The sequence below is a fragment of the Carettochelys insculpta genome, chromosome 3, assembly GCF_033958435.1.
Source record: "Carettochelys insculpta isolate YL-2023 chromosome 3, ASM3395843v1, whole genome shotgun sequence".
NCBI lineage: Eukaryota > Metazoa > Chordata > Testudines > Carettochelyidae > Carettochelys > Carettochelys insculpta.
In genome coordinates, this window is record NC_134139.1 from 200,703,945 (window position 1) to 200,727,797 (window position 23,853).

At 51.9% G+C, this 23,853-nt stretch overlaps 1 protein-coding gene across 1 annotated transcript; it reads left to right on the forward strand.

Annotated features, from left to right (window-relative positions):
• The first annotated feature begins 1,487 nt into the window (after positions 1-1,487).
• Positions 1,488-23,572, forward strand: EFHC1 (EF-hand domain containing 1). Its single transcript, XM_074989018.1, has 11 exons — positions 1,488-1,550; positions 6,719-6,940; positions 9,080-9,367; positions 10,456-10,605; positions 11,690-11,882; positions 13,543-13,763; positions 15,953-16,093; positions 17,624-17,837; positions 18,601-18,748; positions 20,599-20,812; positions 23,303-23,572. The coding sequence occupies exons 1-11, from the start codon at positions 1,488-1,490 to the stop codon at positions 23,372-23,374; spliced, it is 1,926 nt and encodes a 641-aa protein (XP_074845119.1). The 3' UTR covers positions 23,375-23,572.
• The last annotated feature ends 281 nt before the right edge of the window (positions 23,573-23,853 follow it).

Consider the following 23,853-nt stretch of genomic DNA (forward strand, 5'->3'; position numbering starts at 1 on the left):
ACGCAGCCCTAGCCTCGGCTCCTGGACACAGCTCCATTCCTAGATTCACTACCAGCTTCAGACCTGCCTCCAGGGTCGTCCTGATGGGGTGTAGGAACTAGGACAACCCTCTCTGCCCCAGTCATGGTGCTTGGAGCAACCTGCCTCTGCCCCTTCCCAACATCTCCCCCTCATTCCACCCTTCTGTCAAGTTCTGCACCTGCTCCATCTCCACTCTGCCACCTTTTACCACTATTGCACACTTTCCTATCCCTGAAGCACCCTCCTGGGAGACATGTGACCCTGGAGGATTACCCGGGGACCTTGGCAGGGTGTCAGCAGGGTTCAGGGTCTCCTACACTCAGCCCCCGCTGCCCACCGCTGCAGTGAAGCAGAACATCCAAGCTCGGTGATGGCAGTGGAGCAGCTGGGTCATCTGCTTCCTGTGTCTCCCACCATCACAGTGTGTAAGGGGAGGGCTTGCCCTCTACTGCTGGCCCGGCCCCCCAGGTAATCCTCCAGGTTGTCCTGAGCCCTGTAGCTAATCAATGTGGGGAACCGTGTCATCCATAGGCTGGTTGAAGCATCTGCCATGGGGTTGCCCCAAGTGTGGGGCCTGGGGCAGCTACCCCTAACTGTCCTTTGGATGGGACAGCTCTTCTTGCTCCCAGCTGCAGCTGTGGCCTTGAACCCTGGCTCCCAGCCTGCCCATGACTCCAGCCCCAACCTCAGCTCCCAGCAGGGCCCAAGCATCATTTTTTTTGGGACCAGTAAAACTTGTAACATGGCCTCTCTGCCACACAAAAACCACAATTTGCAGGCTTGGCTGGGCCCTCCAGCGTCTGGTAAAGTGTATTGTTTCTCCCACCCCATGTGTTGTGGGGAGGGAGGGAGGGATGCATACAGGGTAAGAGGTAAAAAGCTGTAGGGCCTCTGTGTTACAGGGCAGGGGGGACCATCTTAAGAAGCTATCCCCACAGCTGCAAGGGCCAGAAGGGCGCTCTTGCTTTGAGAATGAAGGCTGAAATCATTACCTGGCCCCTCCACTCCAGGAGCTGGGGCTTTAAGGGAACTGAGATTAATGCGTGAGACTGGGAGTTTGCAGCGAGGGGCCCGGGTTGGGGGATTGATAACAGGACAGAGGCGCTGGGCAGGTGGTGGGGTGGGGGGGCTGCGATGGTGCCTGGGGGGGGTGTCCCCCTCCCCAGCGGTTGGAGGGGGGCCTGATGCACAGGCAGTGAGGCAGGGCCTTGGTGCTGCGGGGCCCAGACCTGCACTGCACGCTGGCATTGGGAGTGGGGAGCCTGCTCAGGTTGGGCTCGGCCCTGCACCCCGCCGCCCCGGGAAGCGGTCAGACTGGCCTGTCGCCCCGCCAGCGCGCATGCCCAGAGGCGGTGCATCCCTCGCAACCCGCGATTCCGGGACTGTTTGCGGTTGCCAAGGAGACGGCGTTGCCTAGCGCCGAGCAGGCTGGGGACCGGAGCCGCCGCGCTAGGCGCCCGCTGGCCATGAGCGCCCGTCCGGTCCAGGGGCTGCCCCTGCTGCCGGGAAACGCCTTCAGCGACCCCACGGTGAGGCGCGTGCGGGCCCGGCCCCCGATCCCCTTTCTCGGAACCCAGTACCCGACCCCCGGGACCCGGCCCGCGCCCCTCCTCCCCGGGACCCTGTGACCTCCCACGGGACCTGATCCCCTCCTGCCCGGGACCCTGTGACCTCCACGGGACCCGATCCCCTCCTGCCCGGGACCCTGTAACCCGTGGGAGCTGGCTTGGCCCCCTCCTCTCCGAGACCCTGTAACCCCCCCCCGCCAAGATCCGATCTCCTCCACCCCGGGACCCTGTAACTGCCCCAGGACCCAATCCCCTCCACCCTGGAACCCTGAAACCCACCCCCGGGACCCGATCGCCTCCACCTCAGGACCCTGTAACCCACCGGGACCCAATCCCCTCCTTCCCAGGACCCGGTAACCCTCCAGGACCCTATACACCCCTCCAGGGACCTGACCTGCCCCTCATCCTTCCCAAGACCCTATACCGCCCTGGGGACCCGATCCCCCTCCTTGCAGGACCCTGTGCACGGCCCTGGGACCCTGTGTGCTCCCCTCCCTGGAGTCAATCCCCTTCCTGCCCCTGCCACCTTCCCCAGGACCAAGGCCCTTTCTCTCGGCTCTGGGATCTGATCCCCCCTCTCGGAATCCTATACTGCCCCCACTCCACAACCCAACCCCCTCCTCCCCAGGATCCTGACCCCACCCGTGGGCAAGATCCACCTCCTCCCAGGGACCTGATACTTCACCCCCCTCACCAGGGTATGTAATCTCCCCCCCACCCCCCCAAAAAATCCCAGCCAGGACACAAAACCCTGCACTTCTGCTCTCACAATCCTCACACACACACACCCAGCCTCCTTCCCACCCCCTGCACCGGATCCCTTAAGAAGTGGGCCCCAGAGTGCCCTCCTCGGACAGGATCACTTCCCCTGGACCCAGTACCCCGACCTTGGGGTCTGAGCCCCACTTCCCCTCAGAACATGCAGGCCATACAGGGCGCCATAGCTGCAGCCTGAGGCCCCTTGGAGCTTATCTCTTTGCCGTCCCAAGCTCCCCGTTGGATCAGATACAAGCAACCCTGGGATGCAATTTCCCACCCCCCAGCCCCAAATCCCTGGCTTGATACCCTCCAGCACCAGCTCCTTATGTCCCTGAGACAACAGCCCTCCACCTCCCTGGGTTTTACTACAGTTGGCCTGATCTCCTGGGCAGCTTGTCCCTGTGGCTGCCCAATAGTGCCTCTGATACCCCTGACACCAGGACCAGATTTTCCCCCTTTCCCCCAGGACTTGATACTCCCAAGCCCAAATCTCACCCCCACCCTGCCCCAGCAGCAGATTCCCTGTGCCAGCCTACTACCACCACCAGAACTGGAGGATGGGTTGGGAAGGGGCAGGTTGCTCCAGGGCTTGATACTCCCAACCCTATCCCTTCCTCTCCAAGACAGGAAGACACCCTCCCCCGCCCCACACACACACTCTCCAGGCCTGATAGGCCCAGGCCCATCTCTCAGAACAGGCACCCCTCTGCTCTCCATGATGCCCCCATAGGGCTTGAGATCCCTGACAGAGGAATCTCTTGGGCTTTCTAATACCCCCCACTGGAAGCAGCACCCCACTGCAATTGATACCCAGACCAGGGATCCCCAGGCCTTCCCAATACTCATGGAACCAATAGTCCCATGCTCTTCTCATATCTCCATGGGACACCATAGTCTCCTTGCTATGAGAGATGGGACCCCTATACCACCTGGTACCCTTCAGGAGAACCTGACAGCTACAGGCCGGGTACCTCTGTGGCCCACACACCCTCTGTGCCCTCCAGATACCACCATGGAGCCTGAGACTCCAAGACAGTGAGTGCCCCCCCATGCTTCCTTGATACCCCTGTGGGATCCTCCTGCCCACCTAATGGGCTGTGTTGTTCCCCAGCTACCTTGCCAACACACTGGTTGGATACCTCCCGTAGACTTGAGTGGGCCTGATACACTGGTACCCCTGCTAAGACCAGTACTACTGACTGGGTACCCCCATACCCTTTTGAAACAGTGTCCAACAATGGGGCTTGGTTTCCTCAATAGTCCCTGATAGGATCCTAGGAGCCTGTTAACCCCACTGCTTTTCTCACTTTTGCATGGATTATAATGATTTTTGTGGAGCTCTGCTCAGCCTGCAGTTGTTGGACAGTTGCAGTCACACAATCAATCAGCCTGTTTGACAAGCCCATGAGAAGTTGGCTAGTCAGTGAAAAGAGAAGCCCTGGCACACCCAGCCCCCACACCTAGCAGACAAAAGGGCTCTGTCCCAGCCATTCAGCATTTCAGTAATTTTTTCTCGCCCTTGTTTGTCACTCCTTGACAGTTCAAACCTCAGCTCTAGTTCCTGATCCCGGTGTTTCTTCCCTATGACAGCAGCACTCCTGCTTGCCTTACTCCTGTGAGTAGTATCAGAGAGGTAGCCCTGTTAGTCTGTACCTTTATGAACAAGAAGTCCTGTGGCACCTTACAAACTAACAGATATTTTGGAGCATAAGCTTTTGTGGGCAAAGACCTGTCTTTAACCACAAAAACTTATGCTCCAAAATAGCTGTTCGCCTACAAGGTGCCACAGGACTTCTTGTTGTTCCTGTGAGTAGTTCCATTGATGGCCATAGCACAAATGCTGTAATTCAGTGGTTCTTACACTTTTTGAGACCAAGGACCACCAAACAATAATTTTTTTTTATGCAGCAGGCTTAGGAAATTTTTCTTTAAAAAATTGCTGGACAGCTCCCCCTCCCACCCCACCAAAACAAACAAACAAAAGAAGTAATTTAATTAGGCATCTTAGGGTATGTCTGCACAGCCATTATTTCAAAACAACTTCATGAGCATCTACACAAGGCACCTATTTCAAATCTATGGCTTATTGCAAAATTGGTAACCCACATTGTATAAGAGTGCAGATTTCAAAATAGGGACTGTGTGGACAGGAAATAGAGGCTATTTCAAAATAAGCCAGAGTGAGGCCAAGGGCTCTATTTTGAACTTGGCTCTGTTGTGTCTGGCTGTTCTATTTCGAAATGGTGCTCAGCTATTTCAAAATGCATTTTTGGTGTGTAGCTGCGTTATTTTGAAATAAGCTCTTCTAAAAAATCCCTTCTGGAATAGTTGATTTCAAAATAACGCTGCTGTGTAGCCTTAGCCTTAGCAATGAAGATGTAACATTGTAGCTGGTTGTAATAACAGAAAATATACACATGCCCTGCATGGGGTGGCTAGTTGGTATGCCAGTGTTCTGCAGAACATAGTTTAAGAAGCACTGCTGTAATTCATATTGACTCCTACCTTCAGAGACCAGAAGGTCCTATTGTGAGCATCTAGCTGACTTAATATCTGGTTGAACTGGAATGTATTTGGTAGAAAAATCGCACACTGCGAGCGGAACTTGGCTAGTTGGATTATCATTACAGAGCTGCTCAGAAGTGTAGAGGTGCTGGCGGCGATTTTCACTGGGGAGGCAAAAGATGGTGGCTGAGTCATGGAGGAGGACAGTGCACCAAACCACCCGCAGCCCCGCACTGGTGTTCCTTTAGATCCATGTCAGTGTAGCTAAGAGTAGGTGCAGTAGCTGAATTCATGCCAATCATTTGGTGCTGGGTCGTGGTCTGGAAGCCAGATGCACTTGATTGATCCACAGAGGGGTAACTATGCTAGTCTGTAGCTTTACAAATAACAAGCAGTTCTGAAGCACCTTAAAGACTAATGATGTTCATCCGTTTGCACTTGGAGAGGAAGATAATGTCTGTCTGTAGCTGTGCAAGTATCTTGATGTAGTCTTTAAGGTGATCCAGGACTGCATTTTATTGATTGATCCTGTTAACAGCATGGAAAATCCTAGGCTATGGCTCCACTAGAGCGTTTTGTCAAGAAAACTGGCATTTTGTCCACATTACAAATGTGTTTTGTCAGCAGTAAATCGACAGAACGCAGCGGTTCCGTCAACTGTGTTCTGTCAGTCCCCCAGGAGGCAGAACACCTTTCTTGACAGAATCAGTTGACGGAAACCCAGCGTGGACACTCTGGGGGGCCTCTTTCCACAGACCGAGATTCTGGGACACCGGGCAGCCGTGTCTGCTGTACTTCCATTTGGCTGGTCTGTTGAGACAGCAGCTGGGCAGGCTGGCCACTCTCTGTCGACAGAACGGCTCGACAGAGAGATCCACTTTTATGCATGGCCGCGATCTAGCGACAGAAGTTTTCTCAGAAGCCATTTTCTGACAGAAACTTCTGTCAACAGATTATTGTAATGTAGATGTAGCCCTCATGGGCCTGATTTGTAAAGACAGCTAAGGGTCTAAAGATTCAGACACAAGCTTTTAAAATTCCAATAGGCGCCTCTGCAAGGCCTTTAAAAGCTGCAGGATCTGGCCCAAGTGCACAAATATTGTTGTGTGGTTGCTCTGCCCTGCTTTAAAGATAAGCTTTTTGGTTTTGGCTCAGCTGTTTCCCACCCCCAGACACCTGTGCTTTGCCTTGGCATTATTTACCACCAGTAAATTGCTATTCCGCAACAAGTATAATATTTAGACAATTGTCCTTTAACTTCCCTGCTCGTTTCACTGCTGCTCGGTCCTGAGCAGACCTGGCAGAGGCCACGCGGACTGGATTTAAGGAAAAATGGGAAAGTACTTGGAATGCCAGTGGGGCCTTGGGGTTATAAGTAGGATTTGAGGTTTAACCATTGGGGATTTTGCTCACATGCACTAACTAATTGCCAAGTTGGGGCTGGTAAGGAGTTTTCTTTCCATGTGTTGCAATGTGCTGGTTCTCACCTCCTTTGACGGCTTGGATTGAGAACGGCTCAGCAGTGTATCAGAGACTCTATACTGCTAAGAGTGAATTGAGATTCTCCTGTAGATTAAATGGCAGGGGCTTTTGGAGCAAGATCTGAATCCTACTTTCACTGATCTCCTGCAGCCTAAGCCAGTGCCTGCTTCCCAAACTACCTGTCAACTGTGCAGCTTCCTGGGGCTGAGTGGGACCAGGAAAGGCTGAGTTAATAATTGCTACAAGAGATTACAGCACCAGGCCCTGCCATTGTTCAGGGTTATTTGATGCTTTGTGCTGGTTTTGGGTGAGCAAATTTTAACTTGTGTAGCGAGATCCAGCAGGTTCAAGATTGTATTTAATGACTGAATTGCTTTCCTTAGAAATCCACTTTCCATCGGTCCCAGACACTGGGCTACAGGAATGGCTTTACCTATTCTCGGCTCCCAACAATGGGGATAGGCAGGGAGCGACTCCATGTGAACCAGCTATCCCAGGCTGAATTAGATGAACTGGCCAACAAGAGACCCACGCTGACGTACGGCCAAGCCAAGCAGGCTCCGCCTTCTGACTTCATTCCAGCACATGTGGCTTTTGACAAAAAGGTACAAAGAACATTATTTCAGAAGCATCGCTAGTCCGTGAGCCCAGGGCCGTGAGCCATAGAGTTCAAGGTTTGGGGACCAGACAGCACAGAATGTATTTTCCAGATGCCATAGGCCTTAGTCATAGACAACTGGAGTCTGGCTTGAAAGAGCCTTTCTTTGCTTGGGAAGAGGATTACAGTAAACAAACATTATAAAAATTCCCCACAAACTATGCAAGGATGTTTCCAGCACTAGTTTAAAGAGCACTTGGATGAACTCTGGCCATTTGATTCTCACAGTCTTGCAATTATGCTGACGCTGCAGCAGATTCCATTTCCTAAAGGGCCTGTGCAGCGGCATCAGCTCCTGTCTGATGAGCTGTCGGGCTGGGGGTGGGGGTTATACAGTGCTCATCACTACAGCATCCCAGTGCCTTCACCCTCTCCCTGCCAAGACTTCCTATATTGGTCAACAGCCTATCTTAGGAGTCAGCAACCAAAATAGCAAGAAGAGCCATTTTTTCCCATTTAGTTAAAAACTCAGTAATATGAGATTGTCTCCAATAAATAACATCAAACCATCCTTCTTGTGACCCCTATTTGAAGAACAGTGCGCACACAATGAGTTGTAATGTGATACATGTTTACCGCAGGATGTTCACAAACTTTTTACATCGTTTATTTCCTCACACTTTACGTGTGTCTTTGTACCACTGTCTTCCTGACTTTCATGCCCGAACTTCTCTCTCTCTGGAGGCCTCTCGGGGGCATTAGCCACTGTTTTGAGGTTACATAGCATTTGCTATTTAGACATGAGTGTTTCATTTTTGTGCTTTTAGACATTCGCCGTTTACCAATAATAGTCTTTTTTTTTTTAACTTTACAATTATAGTATCGGGAGCCACAAAGAAGACCTCAAAGAGCCGCAGGTTGCAGACCCCTGGCCTATCTGCTGAGGGCCAGACTGTCTCTGAGAGACATGCTGCACCATCCCTTGCAAAGCTGGGGGAAAGAATCATGGCCCAACAACACCTCCTGGAGCACAAGGGGGGATGCATAAGCTGTGCCAACTTGTAGGGTGGCACCATCTGCTCCCTGCAGCACGTGACACATCTCAGTGGCTACTCCACGCCCCTTCTGGGGACATACCTAACTCAGAGTCTCATGGAGGGAACATTCCTTGGCATTGCCCAAGTACAGGAGCAGAGACTGCGACTGCACTTGTGCAGGGTGCCCAAGCCAGGGCAAGCGCCTTGTGCCTGGGCGCTCCCCATGTACAGTCTGGCTCTGGGGTCAGCCAGCTGGGTAACTGAAACTACAGGAGAGTGAGGCAGATTCTAAAATCCAGGGCCCCCCCTCCCATGCCACCGGGGGAGAGGGCGCCGGCAGCAGTTGCCCCCAGGGCTGGTGTTTCAAAGGGGCCTGGAGCTCTGGCTGCTGCCATTGCCTCTGTCACTTAGGCAGCGGTGGTGGCCAGAGCTTCGGGCCCCTTTGAAGTGGTGCAGCAGCATTGCTAGATGTGATTGAGGTGGCGCGGCACTGCAGGCTGGGTGGTGCTGAGGGCTGAATGCCCTATGCCCCACCCCTTCTAGCCTTGGCCCCACCTCTTCCAGGGCTTGGAGCCAGGACCTCCTCCACCTTTCCACAGGTCTGCAGTGGCTGTTGGCCCCACTGCTAGCACCTGTTACAGTGCAGGGACTCTCTTCAGGAGCCAGGGAATGTGAGAATGGCTTCCCATGCTGGGAGCTCAGTAGCATGTTTTAGCTGTGAGGCTGAGTGTATATGTGGGTCAGTAAGTTAAGTCAAATGGGAACTTGCAAGGGCAGGGCCAGGAGTGTGAGGGGCTTGGAGCTCATTGGGGTGGAGGAAAGTGCTGTGTTTACCCCAGCAGTTTACACTTGGTCCCTGGGTGCTTCATACAAAGGAAAAATATATGAAATAATCCTGGGCTCTAGAAAAGCTACCAGCAATGAAAGCTCCCAGGACAATCTTGCCATCAGCCCATGGTCAGTCTCTGGGGCCCTCGATGGTACAAGAAGTTCTAAGCCCAATGATCCGTATTGTCAAGGCAGAAGGCAAACATTAGCAAGATGTTTGATTAATGCTGTCACTAACCCCACTTCCTTCTCTCCTTCTGGGGTTCTTTCTCACGTCACAGGTGTTGAAGTTTGATGCCTATTTCCAGGAAGATGTTCCCCTCTCCCCAGAAGAGCATTTCCGGATCCGCCAAGTGTGCATTTATTACTACTTGGAGGACGACAGCATGTCTGTCATTGAGCCCATTGTGGAGAACTCTGGTATCCCCCAGGGCAAGCTCATCAAACGCCAACGAATGCCCAAGAATGACCGTGGGGACCATTACCACTGGAAAGACCTGAATCGGGGCATGAACATCACCATCTACGGCAAGACTTTCCGCATAGTCGACTGTGACCCGTTCACTCAGGTGCATCAGGGAGGCAGAGAACTAGCTGAATAAGAGAACCCGAGGCATTAACAATGGGCAAAGCTCACTAAAATCCCTGCTCTTCCCCCATGCACTAGTCCCAGTATACAAATGAATGTAAGATCTGGGATTCTCAGCTTCTTCCATACTGAGGCCCCGCCCCAAGAGAAGGGTGAGGTCCTCACTCATAACCTCCTCACACCCATTTCTGACACTCCCTTCCCCCACCCCCAGGGTTGTGACAACACGTTGAGAACCCACTACACAGACTGATCTCTTTTGCAGAGCTGGTGCAAAGTGGCACTGAATGGTTATCGAAGTCACCCCAGTTTTGTCTGTTTACAGCAGCTGTTATTACTGATATTACTCTAGGGTCGTGTGGTGGCTTATGTGAAATCAGCTGATGATGCTGTTTAGTTCCCATTTCTTCGTGTCTGCATCTCAAACCAGTCCCTGCATTTAGCATAAATTGGAATTGGCCAGGCCAGCAATGCTAAGCTAAGCAGCCTGACCTGTCCTCCTAAGTCCTGGCCAAGATCGCTCCAGCTCAGGGGGAAGATCTCCGGGGGGGGCGGGGGGGAAGCTACTGCTGTTGCTTCCCAAGCTGCACCAGTCCTGGGCCAAATTCTAATGATGTAGGCAGACGAGCAGTCCCATTGGCTTCAGGGGCTCTCTCATCTGAGTGCCAGGAGTATAGAAATAGGGATCTGCTATCCAGAGCTGAAGCCTTCCAGAGGCAGCTCAAATTTGAACACAAAGAGACGCCTGCCCTCTCAATTTATAATAGATCCAGCAAGGGACAAGACCTGAAGTCCTTCTTCAAGCTTTACTCTGGCAAAACTCCCAACAGTGGAGTCATTGGGAGGTTTGCTTGAGGCAGGGCTTCCACGTGGCCTTCAGTGAGGTCTGAAAGGTCTATGGAAACAAAGAGAGCCAACGGGCAGGCGATGATATGGTCACACTGATCCCTTCTGACTTAAAAGTTGATGAGTCTATGATAACTCCCTCCTAAGCCCACCCCAGGGCTTTCATTGCCTCCTCACCCTAAGAGCCCATCACAGCATTAATGGCCGGGACACCTTCTCTAGGTATTTCTGGAGAGCCAAGGAATTGAACTGAACCCTCCTGAGAAAATGATTTTTGACCCCTACACGGAGCGCCAGAAAAAGCCCATGCGCATGTATGTCACACCATCGGCCTTCGACCAGCTCAAGCAGTTTCTGACCTTTGACAAACAGGTGAGTGGGACACAGGGGCCTTCCTTGGGCTGGGTAGTTTTCTCTGTGAGTCTGTGATTCTGAATAGTTGAGGCAAGTACTTTTCTGTGTCTCCTGTGGGTGGCTGTGAGCAGGTGCCCTCCCTAGACTGCTCCACAAATGCAGTCTCCAAGCTGTGCAGAGGCCCAGGCTTGGTTGATCCTGAGCACTTCCTTTAGACTCTAGCTTCACCTTGCTCCTTCTTGCTTCAGAATCCCTTATGTCCACGTTGGCTAACCAGCCATTGTCTCAGTGAGTCAGAGGCAGTGACTGTTTAGCACCTGAAGACTCCAGATTTCACATCTGCTGTCATGGAGGTAGTGTTATAACCCAGCTCTGCAGCTAGCTGCTTCCTCAGCAGATAATGAGGCTGCATTACAGACACCGATTATTGTGTGATTATTTTGATGTCTGGGGCAAATAAACCACAGCCTTATCACAGAATAATTATTGTGTTTAGGGAGCCTGATGGTTGAGAATGGGCTGCCTGGCCCCAGTTTCTCCCTGAGATTTGGGGTGGAAGGAATTTCTGCCATGAAGTAGTCATGGTTCAAGTCATTGGATCAACTAGTCCACCTCATGGGACCAGTGCTAGACTGGTAACTAAGCTGGACAAAGCACTAGAGAATAACAGACTGCCAGCACTGCTCTTGGCAAATGACACAGCTCAGTGTGAGGGCATTTCCCCAGTATTCCCTTTGATTGCTTCCTTCCTGTCCCCTGAACTACCCTGACTAATTCTTGGCTTTCCTTGGTGTTTGAGATAGTTGTAGCTGAGTCTTCTCTCCTCTCAGCTGCTGCCTAGCCTTGCTAGTTTTGTTTGGTTCTGTTAGTCACATTCATCCTGGTGCTGAATCAGTTCTGCTTCTCTGCACTGCTTCATTTTATGACTCACTGACCCAGAAACGGCTGCAGGATTTCAAGGCATGTCTCACCAGTGCCTAACACATCCTGTGCTCTGGGCAGGATCCTTCTGCATTCAGAACCCCCAAATTGCACCCGCCTAAGCGGCTAGGGCACACTTTCATTTCCTGTTGGCCCTTGCTTGGCTCTGTAACGCCTGCAGGTCCTTCGCTTCTATGCCACATGGGACGACACCGTGAACATGTTTGGTGAGAACCGGCCTTTTACCATCCATTACTACCTAGCGGACGACACGGTGGAGGTTCGGGAACTGCATGAGCGCAATGATGGCAGAGACCCTTTCCCAGTGCTGATCAGACGCCAACACTTGCCCAAAACCCTTGTGGACAAGATAAGTAAGAGGCTGAGCACCAGCTTTCACCCATTTTTTGTTCGCAAGATTTGTGTGTGAGAGCATGGATGGGCAGACATGTTGGGGCCATCCTTCAGATTTATGGGGCCCTAAGCCGTACGAGTAAATTGGTGCCCCTGTGCCCAATGGCAGCCACGTGTGGGTGGATGATTTTTTTTAGAGATGTGATTTTATAATCTTCAGCAACACACTAATGAAATACTTTTAAAACAAACTTTAATTTGAGGTCCCAGTGGCTAACACAGTAAATTAAAAAATAAAAAAAAAAAAGAAGTCCTGAGGCACCTTAGAGACTAACAGATATTCTGGAGCATAAGCTTTCATGGGCACAGACTCGCTTTGTCAGATGCATGAGTGGGCCCCCCCATGCATCTAACGAAGCGAGTCTGTGCCCACGAAAGCTTATGCTCCAGAATATCTGTTAGTCTCTAAGGTGCCTCAGGACGACTTGTTGTTTTTGAAGATATAGACAACACGGCTACCCCTCTGATACAGTAAATTCAGTGCCTTGCGTGGTGAATAGTAACAGAGAGGTAGCCCGGTTAGTCTGTATTGTAACAAAATAAAAAAAGGAGTCATGTAGCACTTGAAGGACTAACATAATTTATTCAGTGATGAGCTTTTGTGGGACAGAATCACTTCTTCAGCTCGGTACTGGAAACAGTGCTACTTGACTGCCTTTTTTTTTTTCAGCCAATGCAGAAAGCAGAAGTATAAACCTGGGGTTGGCAAATCCCTGTTAAATGGCTTAATTGCCACTTGGATGGTTCTTTCACAGGTTCCTTGTTCTGCTAGTAGCTCTGGCAGCTTTTTCACTCTTATGGGGGGCGACTATATCTCCCTGTCCCAAACATGGAGATATGGAGGGGAGGGGCAGCTCCTCCTGGCTTCACCAAGCCCAAGAGAGCTGGGAAGGAGGTGGTAGCCACCAGTGCTACCTCCCCTTTCCCTTCCCAGCCCCAGAGAAGTGGCAGCCACTGGCCCTCCCCACCCCAGCGAAGCGGCACAGAGGCAGCAGTTGAGTGCGCTCTGTCCAGCAGTTGCTCGTGGAAAAGGTCAGCAGGTGTGTGTTGGGGGGCCCAAGTACAGGACAATTAGGCCCTTTTAAAAAACAAGTAGGGACACCTTTTTGGCGTCCCAAATACGGGAGCATCCCACCTAATATGGGCCGGATGGACACCCTACTTTTCTGTTAACTAGATCCCCTGTGGAGGAAGCAGAATCACAGAACAGGGCAACAAAGAGGCGAGTGGGTGGCCTTTAAGACATAATGGTACTCTAAATTTTTAGATGCCCTGTGCAACTGTATATTCTGCAGGTGGGCAAAGACAGCTGTGGGCTACCTGTAGGACATGCATACATCATACTGGAAATATACGGTCGCTAGAATTTATCCCAGGAACGTTTCTGGGGTTTAGAATGTCTTTTTGTCACTGACAACAGAAAATCTCAATGAGCTTTAAAGCATTTAACCTTTTGCTGCTGATTTGCTCAAGCAAGAGCGACCTGTCCATTATCCACCACTAGCCCACTGATGCCGTTTATACCTTTCATGTGCCAATGTGCTTTCCTCATCTCCTGCTTTGTATGCAGTAATACAGTCCCACTCACTGTGCTGCCTTCTGTACCTCTATCTTCCCCAGAAACCTTCCCAAGCTGTGTGCTGGAGATGTCTGACCAGGAGGTGCTGGAGTGGTACACGGCCAAAGATTTCATGGTTGGCAAACCCATCACCCTCCTGGGGCGCAACTTCTTCATCTATGACTGTGATGAATTCACGCGACGGTTCTACAGTGAGAAGTTTGGTATCACTGATATCCAGCCAGTGGATGTAAAGAAGCCGCCACCAGAGGAAGTGTCACAGGTAATGGAAGAAAATTCACAGGGCAGAGAAGGGGTGAAAGAACCGCATCTATTCATACCAGGCAAGGACCCTTAGGACTCCCAAGTGCTGTTTTTATAAGCCTTTTAGAAATACTCTCTCCCAACCTTGTGGTGTTGCTCAAGAGGGAAGCACTAGAGCGTGTCAACCACTAGCAGTAGGGCTTTGAGTCTTACCCTATATAGCAGTGAAGTACTGGATAGCTACCTACTTCTGCAGTGAATTCTTCTGCCGAATGACACATCAGTTGGGCAGCCAAATGCATCTGCAGTGCTCCGGGAAGTCCCATGTACCTTTTCCACAACCTTGACCAGACTTGTGGCATTTGCTTAGAGCACTGAGATTTAAAAAAACAATACATCTCGTTAGATATTTATATGAATGAGCCACCACAGGTCCTTACTCAGCACAAATTCTGCAGCCCTGACTCATGCATCACCATTGCTGGAGGTTTTCCAGAACAAGTTGTATAAAGACCACTCAGGGAGGGTCTAAAATTCTGTGGCCCTGCCTTAGAGCTGGAGTTTGGATCTGAGGTCCCTTCCCGCCTTACATTTCTATGGTTCCATGAGAGCAGAGTCCTACTGATGTCCTGAGTAAAGACTGCCTGAAAACTGAACACAGAGCTCAGGCTTTGGGCCAAGGGGATTCTGTGTGGTTAAAATGATCCAGGCCTATCACACCTCATGCTTCAGAGGGCTGGGTGAGCAGCTGGGCTATGGAGACAGTATCAGACCTTGCATCCTGCAGACTTTCACACAAGTAGGAACGTTATTGCAGACAGGGCCTCTGTCTTCTTCCGGAATGACCAGTACTGACCAAACCCAGGGAGAGGGTACAGGACTAGATGGAACATTAGCGTTCCATTATGGATGTCCAGGGCACCATTTCAGGAGGGCAGGAGGAGGCTGTAGCTGTGCATACAGGGACACTGCTGGGTCTTCCTCTGGGTGCCCTGCCTATTGCGGAGCGAGTGGCAAGTGCACAGATTTTGGGAATCACTCCTCTGCCCCCTCCACCTCCACCACGAGGAGCGAGAGACACGCGTGCTAGCCACGGGCTTCCCTTTTGCTCCCTCATTGTCAGAGGACTGGGAAGAAGGAGAAGCAGCGATGCTGTAGGCTTGTCTGCTCCCCCGCAACATTCCCAAAATGGCACTTTGATGGCAGTTCCACAGAGGCCAGTTCTTTCACTGGGATGCAGGCAAACCCTCAATGTCACAGCTGGTGTTGGAAGATTCTGCACAGCTTGGTTAACACCACACCACAGGGTAGCCAAGTTGATGAGGTGAGTCAGTCAGCTTGGCCATGTTCTCCACTCTTGTGGTGGCTGCCATATTCCAGAAGCAATTGCACTCTGGAAAGTGATGTTAGGTGACATTTTCCAAGGTGCCTAATACCCAGATCCTCAAAAGTATTTCATCTCCTAATTCCTATTGGACCCAAGTGATTTAGGCACTTAAGGTCACAGGAGTTGTATGGTCAGCAGAAAGGGTTCATTGGCGTCAACCAGGTACAACTGTGCAACCGCCTTGAAGACAATAGGGTGACACAGGCCTGCAAACCTCTTGCCTCTGATGCTTGGAAAGGAATGAACCCAGCTTGATCCTTGAGGCTGAATTTGCAGGGCTTGGTACTAGGAAACCAAATGCCTTTTGTTTCACGCATATTCCATGTGGGGTCAGAGCCAATAAACCCGAAACCCCACAATGCCTTCAATTCCCTGCCAACGCAGGGATCTCCAAAGGTTGGTACCTCAGCCTCTCCCATTCTCTGACTGGCCCATTGCAGACTGGTATACTTTGATCTAATGCTGGTTGTTGGCTTGGGTGGGATTGAGTGGAGATAGGAGGTCACACTGCGGCCCTGGGACCTGGTCATCCATCTGGCTTTGAACTCAGACTTTTTCTTCCACAGCTTGTTTTCCAAGTATGTCAGCTGCTGAAATGAATGTCCTGGTCCGCCTGCTGATTTACAGCAGCTGAGCACTTCACACATACTGTCTGCTGTATGGTCCAGGGCTCAGCTTCAGGGGAAACTGCGCTGTCAGGGGGGAAGGTTTTGGCACTGGCACAAGTCTTGGTGCAGAGAACGCTTGCCATGAGCTGCTTCGGGACCACTGTCTTTGTGTTAGTTATAGCAGCATGCGCCTCCTGTCTCTTCTGTTTGCAGCTCATTCCTCCTTACAACGGCTACGGCTTCCTCGAAGACTCCTTGCAGAACTGCTTCTCTCTACTGCCGCAGCCCCCCAGGAAAAACTACATCAAGATGCTAGAGAATGACCACAAAGTGCTGCGCTATCAGGTTGCACTGGTGAGAGCTGAATCCCTGAGCAAGCGCGAACTGGTTATACCCTTGGAATCAGAAAGGATGGAGAAGTGGTTTGGCCTCCGTTGGCTGCCCCCTTGTGCTAGCCTATGGTATCTCCAGCAAGCCCTAGAGAACAGGCCTCTGCTCTGCTTAACAGCAGCCTTCAACTTGAAGGGGGCTTCCAAAGAGGATGGAGAGAGGCTGTTCTCAGTAGTGATGGATGGCAGAACAAGGAGCAATGGTCTCAAGATACAGTGAGAGAGGTCTAGGCTGGATAGTAGGAAAAACTATTTTATTGGGAGAGTGGTGAACCACGAGAATGCATTCCCTAGAGAGGTGGTGGAATCTCCATCCACAGAGGTTTTAAGTCCCAGCTTGACAAAGTGCTGGATTAATTAGGGTTGGTTCTGTTTTGGGAAGGGGGCTTATCTTGATGACCTTCTGGGGTCTCTTCCAGCCCTCAGCTTCTATGCCGTTCAGACAAGCAGTGACAGAGTGACTTACTTGACTTAAACCCTGAGTAAGGCAGAATAAAAGCAGGACCAGACAATACAACATGAGGCTGCGCCACTCCGCCACTGAAATCAAGGGAACAACTGACTCCCCTTGCCTTCAGTGAGTGTTGGATCAATGCTCCATTGAGCAGCATTGCCGCTTGAAACAGACTTTCATCCATCCCTGCCCCACATCAATGCCCTGTTCACTGTTCCAGCATTGTCTTCCAGTAACACCAGCCAGAATGTGTGCACACTGTCCCTCTTCCCCATCCCAGCTTCAGAAGCCAGCTGGGGTTTGTCACAACAGGACAGTCTGCTGCCAAACCATAGGCAATTTGCAGGATGGGCAGGTGATGGGTGAGCCCAGCTGGGAGCCACATTCTTCACACACAGGCAACTTTTAGGTTGTCATATGCTTGGCCAATGTGGTAGTAATTCTAATGATGATGACTGCCCCTCCCCACTTCCATGGGGTGTGCTGTGGCTGTTCTCTTTCTCCTTTGTTGTATTTGTTCCTGCAGGCCATAGCTTAGTGCTCAGATCAAAGTTAATTTTATTCTACGCACATAAACCCAGAAGGTTGCATCTTGTGGTTAGGAGGTGGAATCTGTCCAGACCTCATGAAGGTAGACTTTAATTCTACAGCTAATCTTTCTTTGCACAGTGAATCACTTCAGACAGGGTACTCCCAGGGCCTGGAGTGCTGAGCTGGGGCGTAATGAGTGAACTCAGCAGCTATGCGCAGTATGTGGGGTGGGGTAGGCAAATGAGCCACTGATGTCCTGATGTTGAGCACGGTCCACGGTTTCATTACAGGGCAGCAGACTGGTCACTCCTTTTGCCTTTTTCAGGCAAGAGCTCAGACCAAGTGCTGCAGGGGCTGAGAGAGCAGTAAAAATGAAAGTTTCAGATTCAGTCCTGGGCTGCTGTGGGGCAGACAGGAGTAATTTGTGAGCCTCTGAGGTAAACAGCTGGCCTTGACTGCCCAAATCTATCTCCTGACCACACGACCCACTCCAGGCCGTCCCTTCTCTAGGAAGCTCCAAATCCCGAGGAAAGAAAACGCCGGTTCATCCTCTCCTATTTCCTCTCCACTGACATGATCAGCATCTATGAGCCGCCTGTCCGCAATTCAGGCATCATTGGAGGCAAATACTTAGGAAAGACCAAAGTCCCCAAGCCAGGCTCCACGACAGATAACCCCGTTTACTACGAGCCAGCCGACCTCACCATCGGAGCCACGGTTGAAGGTAGGTCCGGCACGGCTGTGATGGTGCTGCTGGAGCATCTCCTCCTCAGAGGAGGCTCATTGTGTTCCACGTGAGCGCGCTGAGGGCGACATTTTGCACAGATATTGCACACGATACCCTTCGCCTACAAATGGCTCGTTTTGGATTTAGTGTAAAATGCAGCCCCCTCCCCCGTGCACAATGATGGAGTTCCAGTCAGTGTAGCTGGTCATCTGGCCTCTGCTGAACCGATAGAGAGAAGGCACTGTATTTTCCTTAGGATTTGTGTAGCTCCAGGGTGTCCAACACATGAGCCACTACATGTGGCTATATGGCCACTTGAGTGTGGCTAGTTGGGTTGAACAATAAATATATTTTCAGAAGAACATGACTAGTTTGCTGGCTGGACATCACAGGTGTAGCTGGTGAGCTGGCGTATGCCAAAATTTTTAGGGCTAATGCTGGCGCACTGGGCCAGACGACATCTGGCAGCCTGGGCCATCAGTTCATCCACAAAGGAAAATGACCCTGATACCGAAGCAAGTTGGAAACGTGTTAAATGGGCCCAATCCAGAGGCCTTTACGCAGTGGCAACTCTTGCAGGCAAAATGCCCGTGGAATTCGTGGAGATCTTTTCCTACACCACGGCAATAAAAAATGGTGTGAACTGCACTGATTTGGTTCTTATGTTGCAAGCTCCTCAGGGCAGGGACCTCGTTTTCTGTGTCAGTAACGTGACTTGCCCACACACAAAGTAACATTTGGGTCGATGTCGCTTGCCCAGTGTTTGGCCACAGGTTTATCATCACCGATGCGGACGAATACGTCCTGAACTATGTGGAAAGCAATGCTGAGCGTTTTCCTGCGGCAACGCTGCAGTCTCTGCGGGATCACTTTGCCCCTCGCCGGGCGGCCGTGCAAGCAGCTGAGAGGTGAGCTTCAAGGGAGCGCATGGGGTGATAAGTCATTCAACCTTCAGCTGGTCCAATGGCTATTGCTTATTTGCAGTTGCTCCGCTATTGCAGAGCGTTCTGCTGCAACATTGTGTGGAGATGAAGTTCTCAACCAGGGGGCTGGGGCCTGCTGGGGGGGTCAGGAGCAAGTTCTAGGGGGGCTGCTAAGCAGGGCCAGCATTGGACTCACTGCAGTTTAGGGCAGAAAGCCAAAGTCCTGCCATGTGGGGCTGAACCCAACGCCTGAGGAATGTTATCTTTGTGGGGCCCTCAATGGCATGGGGCTGCAGGCAGCTGCCCTGCTTGCTGCCCCCTACCATCAGCTCTGGTTTTTCTATGTGGCGCAGGGGGGCTATGGAGTTTCTGTACCATGTTGTGGGGGCAGGGGCTCAGAGGAAAAGCTCGGGACCCTGGACATAGACCATCATTAACCACTGGCACCACCCTCTAGCCTGTTACTCGGAGAACTGCTGGCTAAGGACGGATCAGCTGATGGTTCCACACTGGGAATCCCTCCTGGTATACAAGGGGACGCTAAGGCTGTTTGTAAGAAATTCTGGGCTGGGACTGTCACTGTCCAGGGCCAGAAATCGGCCTTTGGGCTTGTCTCCACTGTGCCTGGGATCAATGCTGTACTGATCGATCCACGGGCTATTGATTTATCACGTCCAAGCACTCTCCCATTGACACAGGCGCACCACCAGGAGGACAGCAGTAGCCAGGGTTGAGGGGAGAGCAGCGCCCCACCACCCTTACTGTGTGGAAGAAACCATGTACGTATGTCTAATTCAGACCCCTAAACAGTGTAGCTGAAGTCACAGAGATTAGACGGATGGGGGGTGGTTAGTGTAGACACGGCCTTAGTAGTTCTTCCCTGAGTGGGGCAGCAAAGATTTCCCTTCAGCTCTGCATAGGAGCAGTTAAGTAGGCCCAGCAGTGCAGTGCTCATTCATTGTAGTTGCTCATTGTACCAGCATTAGCCTCCTGAGCACCGTGGCTAAGAGAAGCCTGAGCAACAGCTCTTTTGCCACTGCAATGTCATTTAGGTCACTCCTTGGTCTGTGAAGGATGGGACCCTACCAACGGTCCAGCTCTTTTTTCCATCCATGTGCAGAATAAATTTTACGTGCACCGGGGCATGTGCAGATGCTGCATGTGGCCAGCTGCAGGTGCTCTGCTAATCAGCTGGGTGGTATCTGACACTCTCTTGGACAGCTGCCCAAGCACTCACCTTACAGAGAACACTGGAGCCTACCCTGTTCTCTAATGCGTCACTGGAGATACTCAAGAGCAGGTTAGACAGACATTGATAAGGGATGGGATAGACAGTGCTTGGTCCTGGACTCGATGACCTCTTGAGGTCCCTTTCAGTTCTAGTATGCTACGATTCTATGCTTTGCCCTGTCACATTTTAGATGACCTGACCTGACCTCCCCTCCCGCAGGACTAGTTGCATCCCATCCCCTGGGAAACCACACCACAACTCCCAGCTGTCGTGGGCTCCAGCCACTGATTATAGTAATGCACAGAGGCTCCAGCTGAGATTAAGGCCACGGGGCACTGTATAAACACAGACTGAGATAATCTCTACTCCAAAGATTTTATACTCCAACGAGACAAAAGGAGGGAAGAGTAACAAAGGCAAGGGGGAAGGGGCAGAGCTGAGCAGAGGCCGTCCATCAGCTGAGCGTGGTATTCAGAGGAAGGCATCTTTGGAAACCCATGACACGCACATTCTGGCCAGCCCAGAACGATTGTAGTGGGTGGAGCAAGATTAATGTGTGACTTCCACACACCATCATTTCTTCCATTCCTCCCTCCCTTCACAGCCAGTCAGCAGCTGGGATGGGCAACCAGGAACTGGAGGAGCTTGTGAAGCAGGTTCAGGAGCAGCTGATGCACCATAACTACTTGAGTAACAGCAGCATGCGGGAGGCCTTCCTTCACCACGACAAGGATGGCTCCGGATTCCTCGACAAGGCAGAGTTCTTTGCCCTCTGCGACCGCTTCAACCTGCCAGTCAACGACGCCCTGGTGAACAAGGTCAGGGGGCAGCACAATCAGCGTGCACAGAGTGTGGCTGTCAGTAGAAACAGTGACCTGGGAGCCATGTACTATTGTTCAACCCCTGTTCTTTCTCACTTGCTGCAGCTGGATTTTCTGTCTCTTTGCAGAAGGCAGCCAAGACCAAGTCCTGGCAATGCCCCATGCCCAGGAAATGTTGTGAATGAAGCTATGTGGCATCTCCTCTCCTCCAGTAGGATCTTTGCTTCAGGTCCCAGAGGCAGAGGAGACCCACACATACAGTCTGGCAGTGGGGCTTGCAAAAGGCAGGAGGAATTCTTTCTAACCCTGAGCTGATCACTTCACCCCAGTGTATGGTAAATAGAAGGCCAGGGTGGGAATCTAATCCCATGTTGTCACCAAGGTAGCACCAGTAGCCAAGCAACTAGTCTTCCTCCAGGGGCATGTTGGCATGGGCACCACAGTTATGCTTCTGATCACCAGTTCCCTCTGCAGATGGTATCCCAGCTAAATTGTCGAGAAGGTGCAGTAATCTCTGCCCTCTCTGCTTCAGACCTCTCTAATAAGCTTAGCTAGTAACAGTCAAGGCAATACAGCCATGGGGCCATGAGCAGACGCCAGCAGAGGAGACAGTCTGCCTTGCAGGAAGCAGGACTGGGAATTATGCATGAGACGGAGGAAACCGAATACAGTGGAGAACTTGGGCTTCCTCAGCATAAACTGTTGTGTCTGTTAGAGATATAAGTGCACAAAACTTTTCCAGCCAAAGAAAGGTATAAAACCGAGTGCCCCCCATTTTCTTAACCAGACAGGATAGTAGCTAAGGGACCAGATTTAAAACGATGCACTCGAGCAGGACGTTTCTTTGGTATTACAGTAAAGGCAACAAGACTATTTCATCACCAGGCCCAGCAATGCTAGATTCTGTGCTAGATTCCCCCAGCATAATAGGGGGAAAGCAGGACTGTTAGCCCTAGTCCAACACACAGGGAACAGAGATGCAGAGCACATTAAATAACCCAGCCAAGGACAAGAACTGAACCCAGCATTGAGTCCTAAGCCAAGGCCTTAACCACAGGACTGCCCCTCCAGCCAAGCTGTGCAATACATCGGGGCCTTGAGCCCAAGGTCAGATGCCAGATCCATGAGTTAAAGCAGGCACCGTCGCACCACGTGGCAGTTAATGCTTACCTGCAAACCGGAAAATAATTCACCAAACGTGTCCATCACATGAGTACTTGTGCAAACAAGGTGCTGGGTGCCAAAGCTTGAGTACCTCTTTCAAAGGAGCTATGCTAATCCCAAGGGGCTAAAAGGGGACTCCTTACCCCATGACAAACCCTGCTGGAAACCCCTGGGGTGGCAGTACAGCTGGCAGCTGCTCATTTATTGCTGTTCCCTTTGTGTGGGGCCTGGGAGCTGCGTCAGTTGGACCTGCTGTCTGCACAGCTCCTGTGGAGGCCCTAGGGTGGAATGGGGAACCCCCGAGCCAGCGTCCGGAGCTGGACTCCAGGCTCTGCTGGAGCCAGGGGCCGGGAGAGCAGGAAGCGGCTCTGGGCTACTCTGCTACTGGCTGCTGTTCCTGCAGCCAGGGGAAGGGGAGGGGAGCAGCAGTGGCCTCCACGGCCTGTGGGGATGCTTCCTCCTGCTGCTCTGATTGGACAGAATTGTGGCCAATCAGAGCAGTGCAGGGCAGTGGCTGGGAATGGAGGGAGGCGGGGAGCAGAGCCCTGTGAATCAGGCAGGGGGAGGAGCGGGTAAGTGCACCCCCATCGCCCAGACCCACGCCCCTCACCTGCTCCTGAGCACCTCCCATCCAGACCCCTGGTCCTACCCACTTCTTGCATGCTCTCTCCACTCCCACCTCCACCTCTCCCTCCCGGACTCCACCTGCCTCCTGCCCAGGCCCCACACCCCTCTCCAGCATCACCCTCCCTCCCAGACCCCCCACCCTGCCTGTGCCTGTCCAGACCCCACACCCCAAACCCTCCTGCACCCTTCCTCCCACCTAGACCCACACCCCCCAGCCTGCTCTTGCACTCCCCTCTGGCCCAGATCCCCACCCCGACCCCCCTCCTGCCCATATCACCTACCCCTAGCCTGTTCCTGCATTCTCCCTCCCGCTCAAACCCCACAGCCTGGTCCCCATACAGTCGGAGATCACACCAGTGAGATTTCCGTTTTCTTCTCACGGGTGTGCTCCCTGACTGATTTGCCTACAGGTCAGTGGCCCCAATTCCTGCCCTGAGGCCCCTACGCTGAGGGTGGGGAACTTTTGGCTTCTTCCCGCTACAGTGAGGAGGCAGCTGGGTTGAAGCTTCCTGGGGCAGCTTACTTCGGAGCGAGTGGGGGTATTTTTTCTCTCCCATAGGTGGGTTATTTCCTACAGGGAAGAATGGGGCCTTTGCCCTGGACCTGCGAGAACTACTCCCTCGTGTGGTTCGTTAGGAAGACATGGCTGCCATTTGCAGCATCTCTCCTCTCCTCAAGCTGCTCTTTCTTTTCCAGCTGATCAGCCTGTGTTCTCATGGGAAGAACAAGATCAGTTACCATGACTTCATCAGAGCTTTCTGCTGCTGAGCTGCCCCTGGAAGGGGACACACCAACCAGTCACGACTGGCCCATCTGAAACGACATGTATTCAAATGCAGTACGTTTAGATTCCCTCCCACTGGGGGCTGCTTGGCCCTTCGGCACTAGGTCACCTCATCTCTGCCTCACTGAGTTCAAGGTCCCAGCAGTGCCTGGCAAAAAAGATTCATTTACATTAAAGAATTGAATCCACATGGTCCCTGACTGTCTCTGAGGCGGGGGTGGGGAGGACAGGCTGGGTTGTGAGCTTCAGGACTTTGACAGATGCCTGAGGAGGACTAGACACCACAACCAGTTTGGTCCCTTTTTCATTATTATTTTACCGAGGAAGGGCCTGAAGGCTCTTGTCACTCAGCAGGTCCCCATGATACAAAGCGCTACAGCGTCTGCACCTCAGCAGCCATGTTTGCAGTGAACTGTGCCTGCCTTAACGATGCACACCAAGTGGCCTGAATAGCTGAGGATTA

Excerpts from the sequence above, each read along its gene's own strand:
- EFHC1 (XM_074989018.1), top strand. The coding sequence starts at position 1,488 with ATGAGCGCCCGTCCGGTCCAGGGGCTGCCCCTGCTGCCGGGAAACGCC. Across the intron at positions 9,368-10,455 it reads ACTGTGACCCGTTCACTCAG|GTATTTCTGGAGAGCCAAGG; the intron begins GTGCATCAGGGA and ends CACCTTCTCTAG. Across the intron at positions 17,838-18,600 it reads CATCGGAGCCACGGTTGAAG|TGTTTGGCCACAGGTTTATC; the intron begins GTAGGTCCGGCA and ends TCGCTTGCCCAG.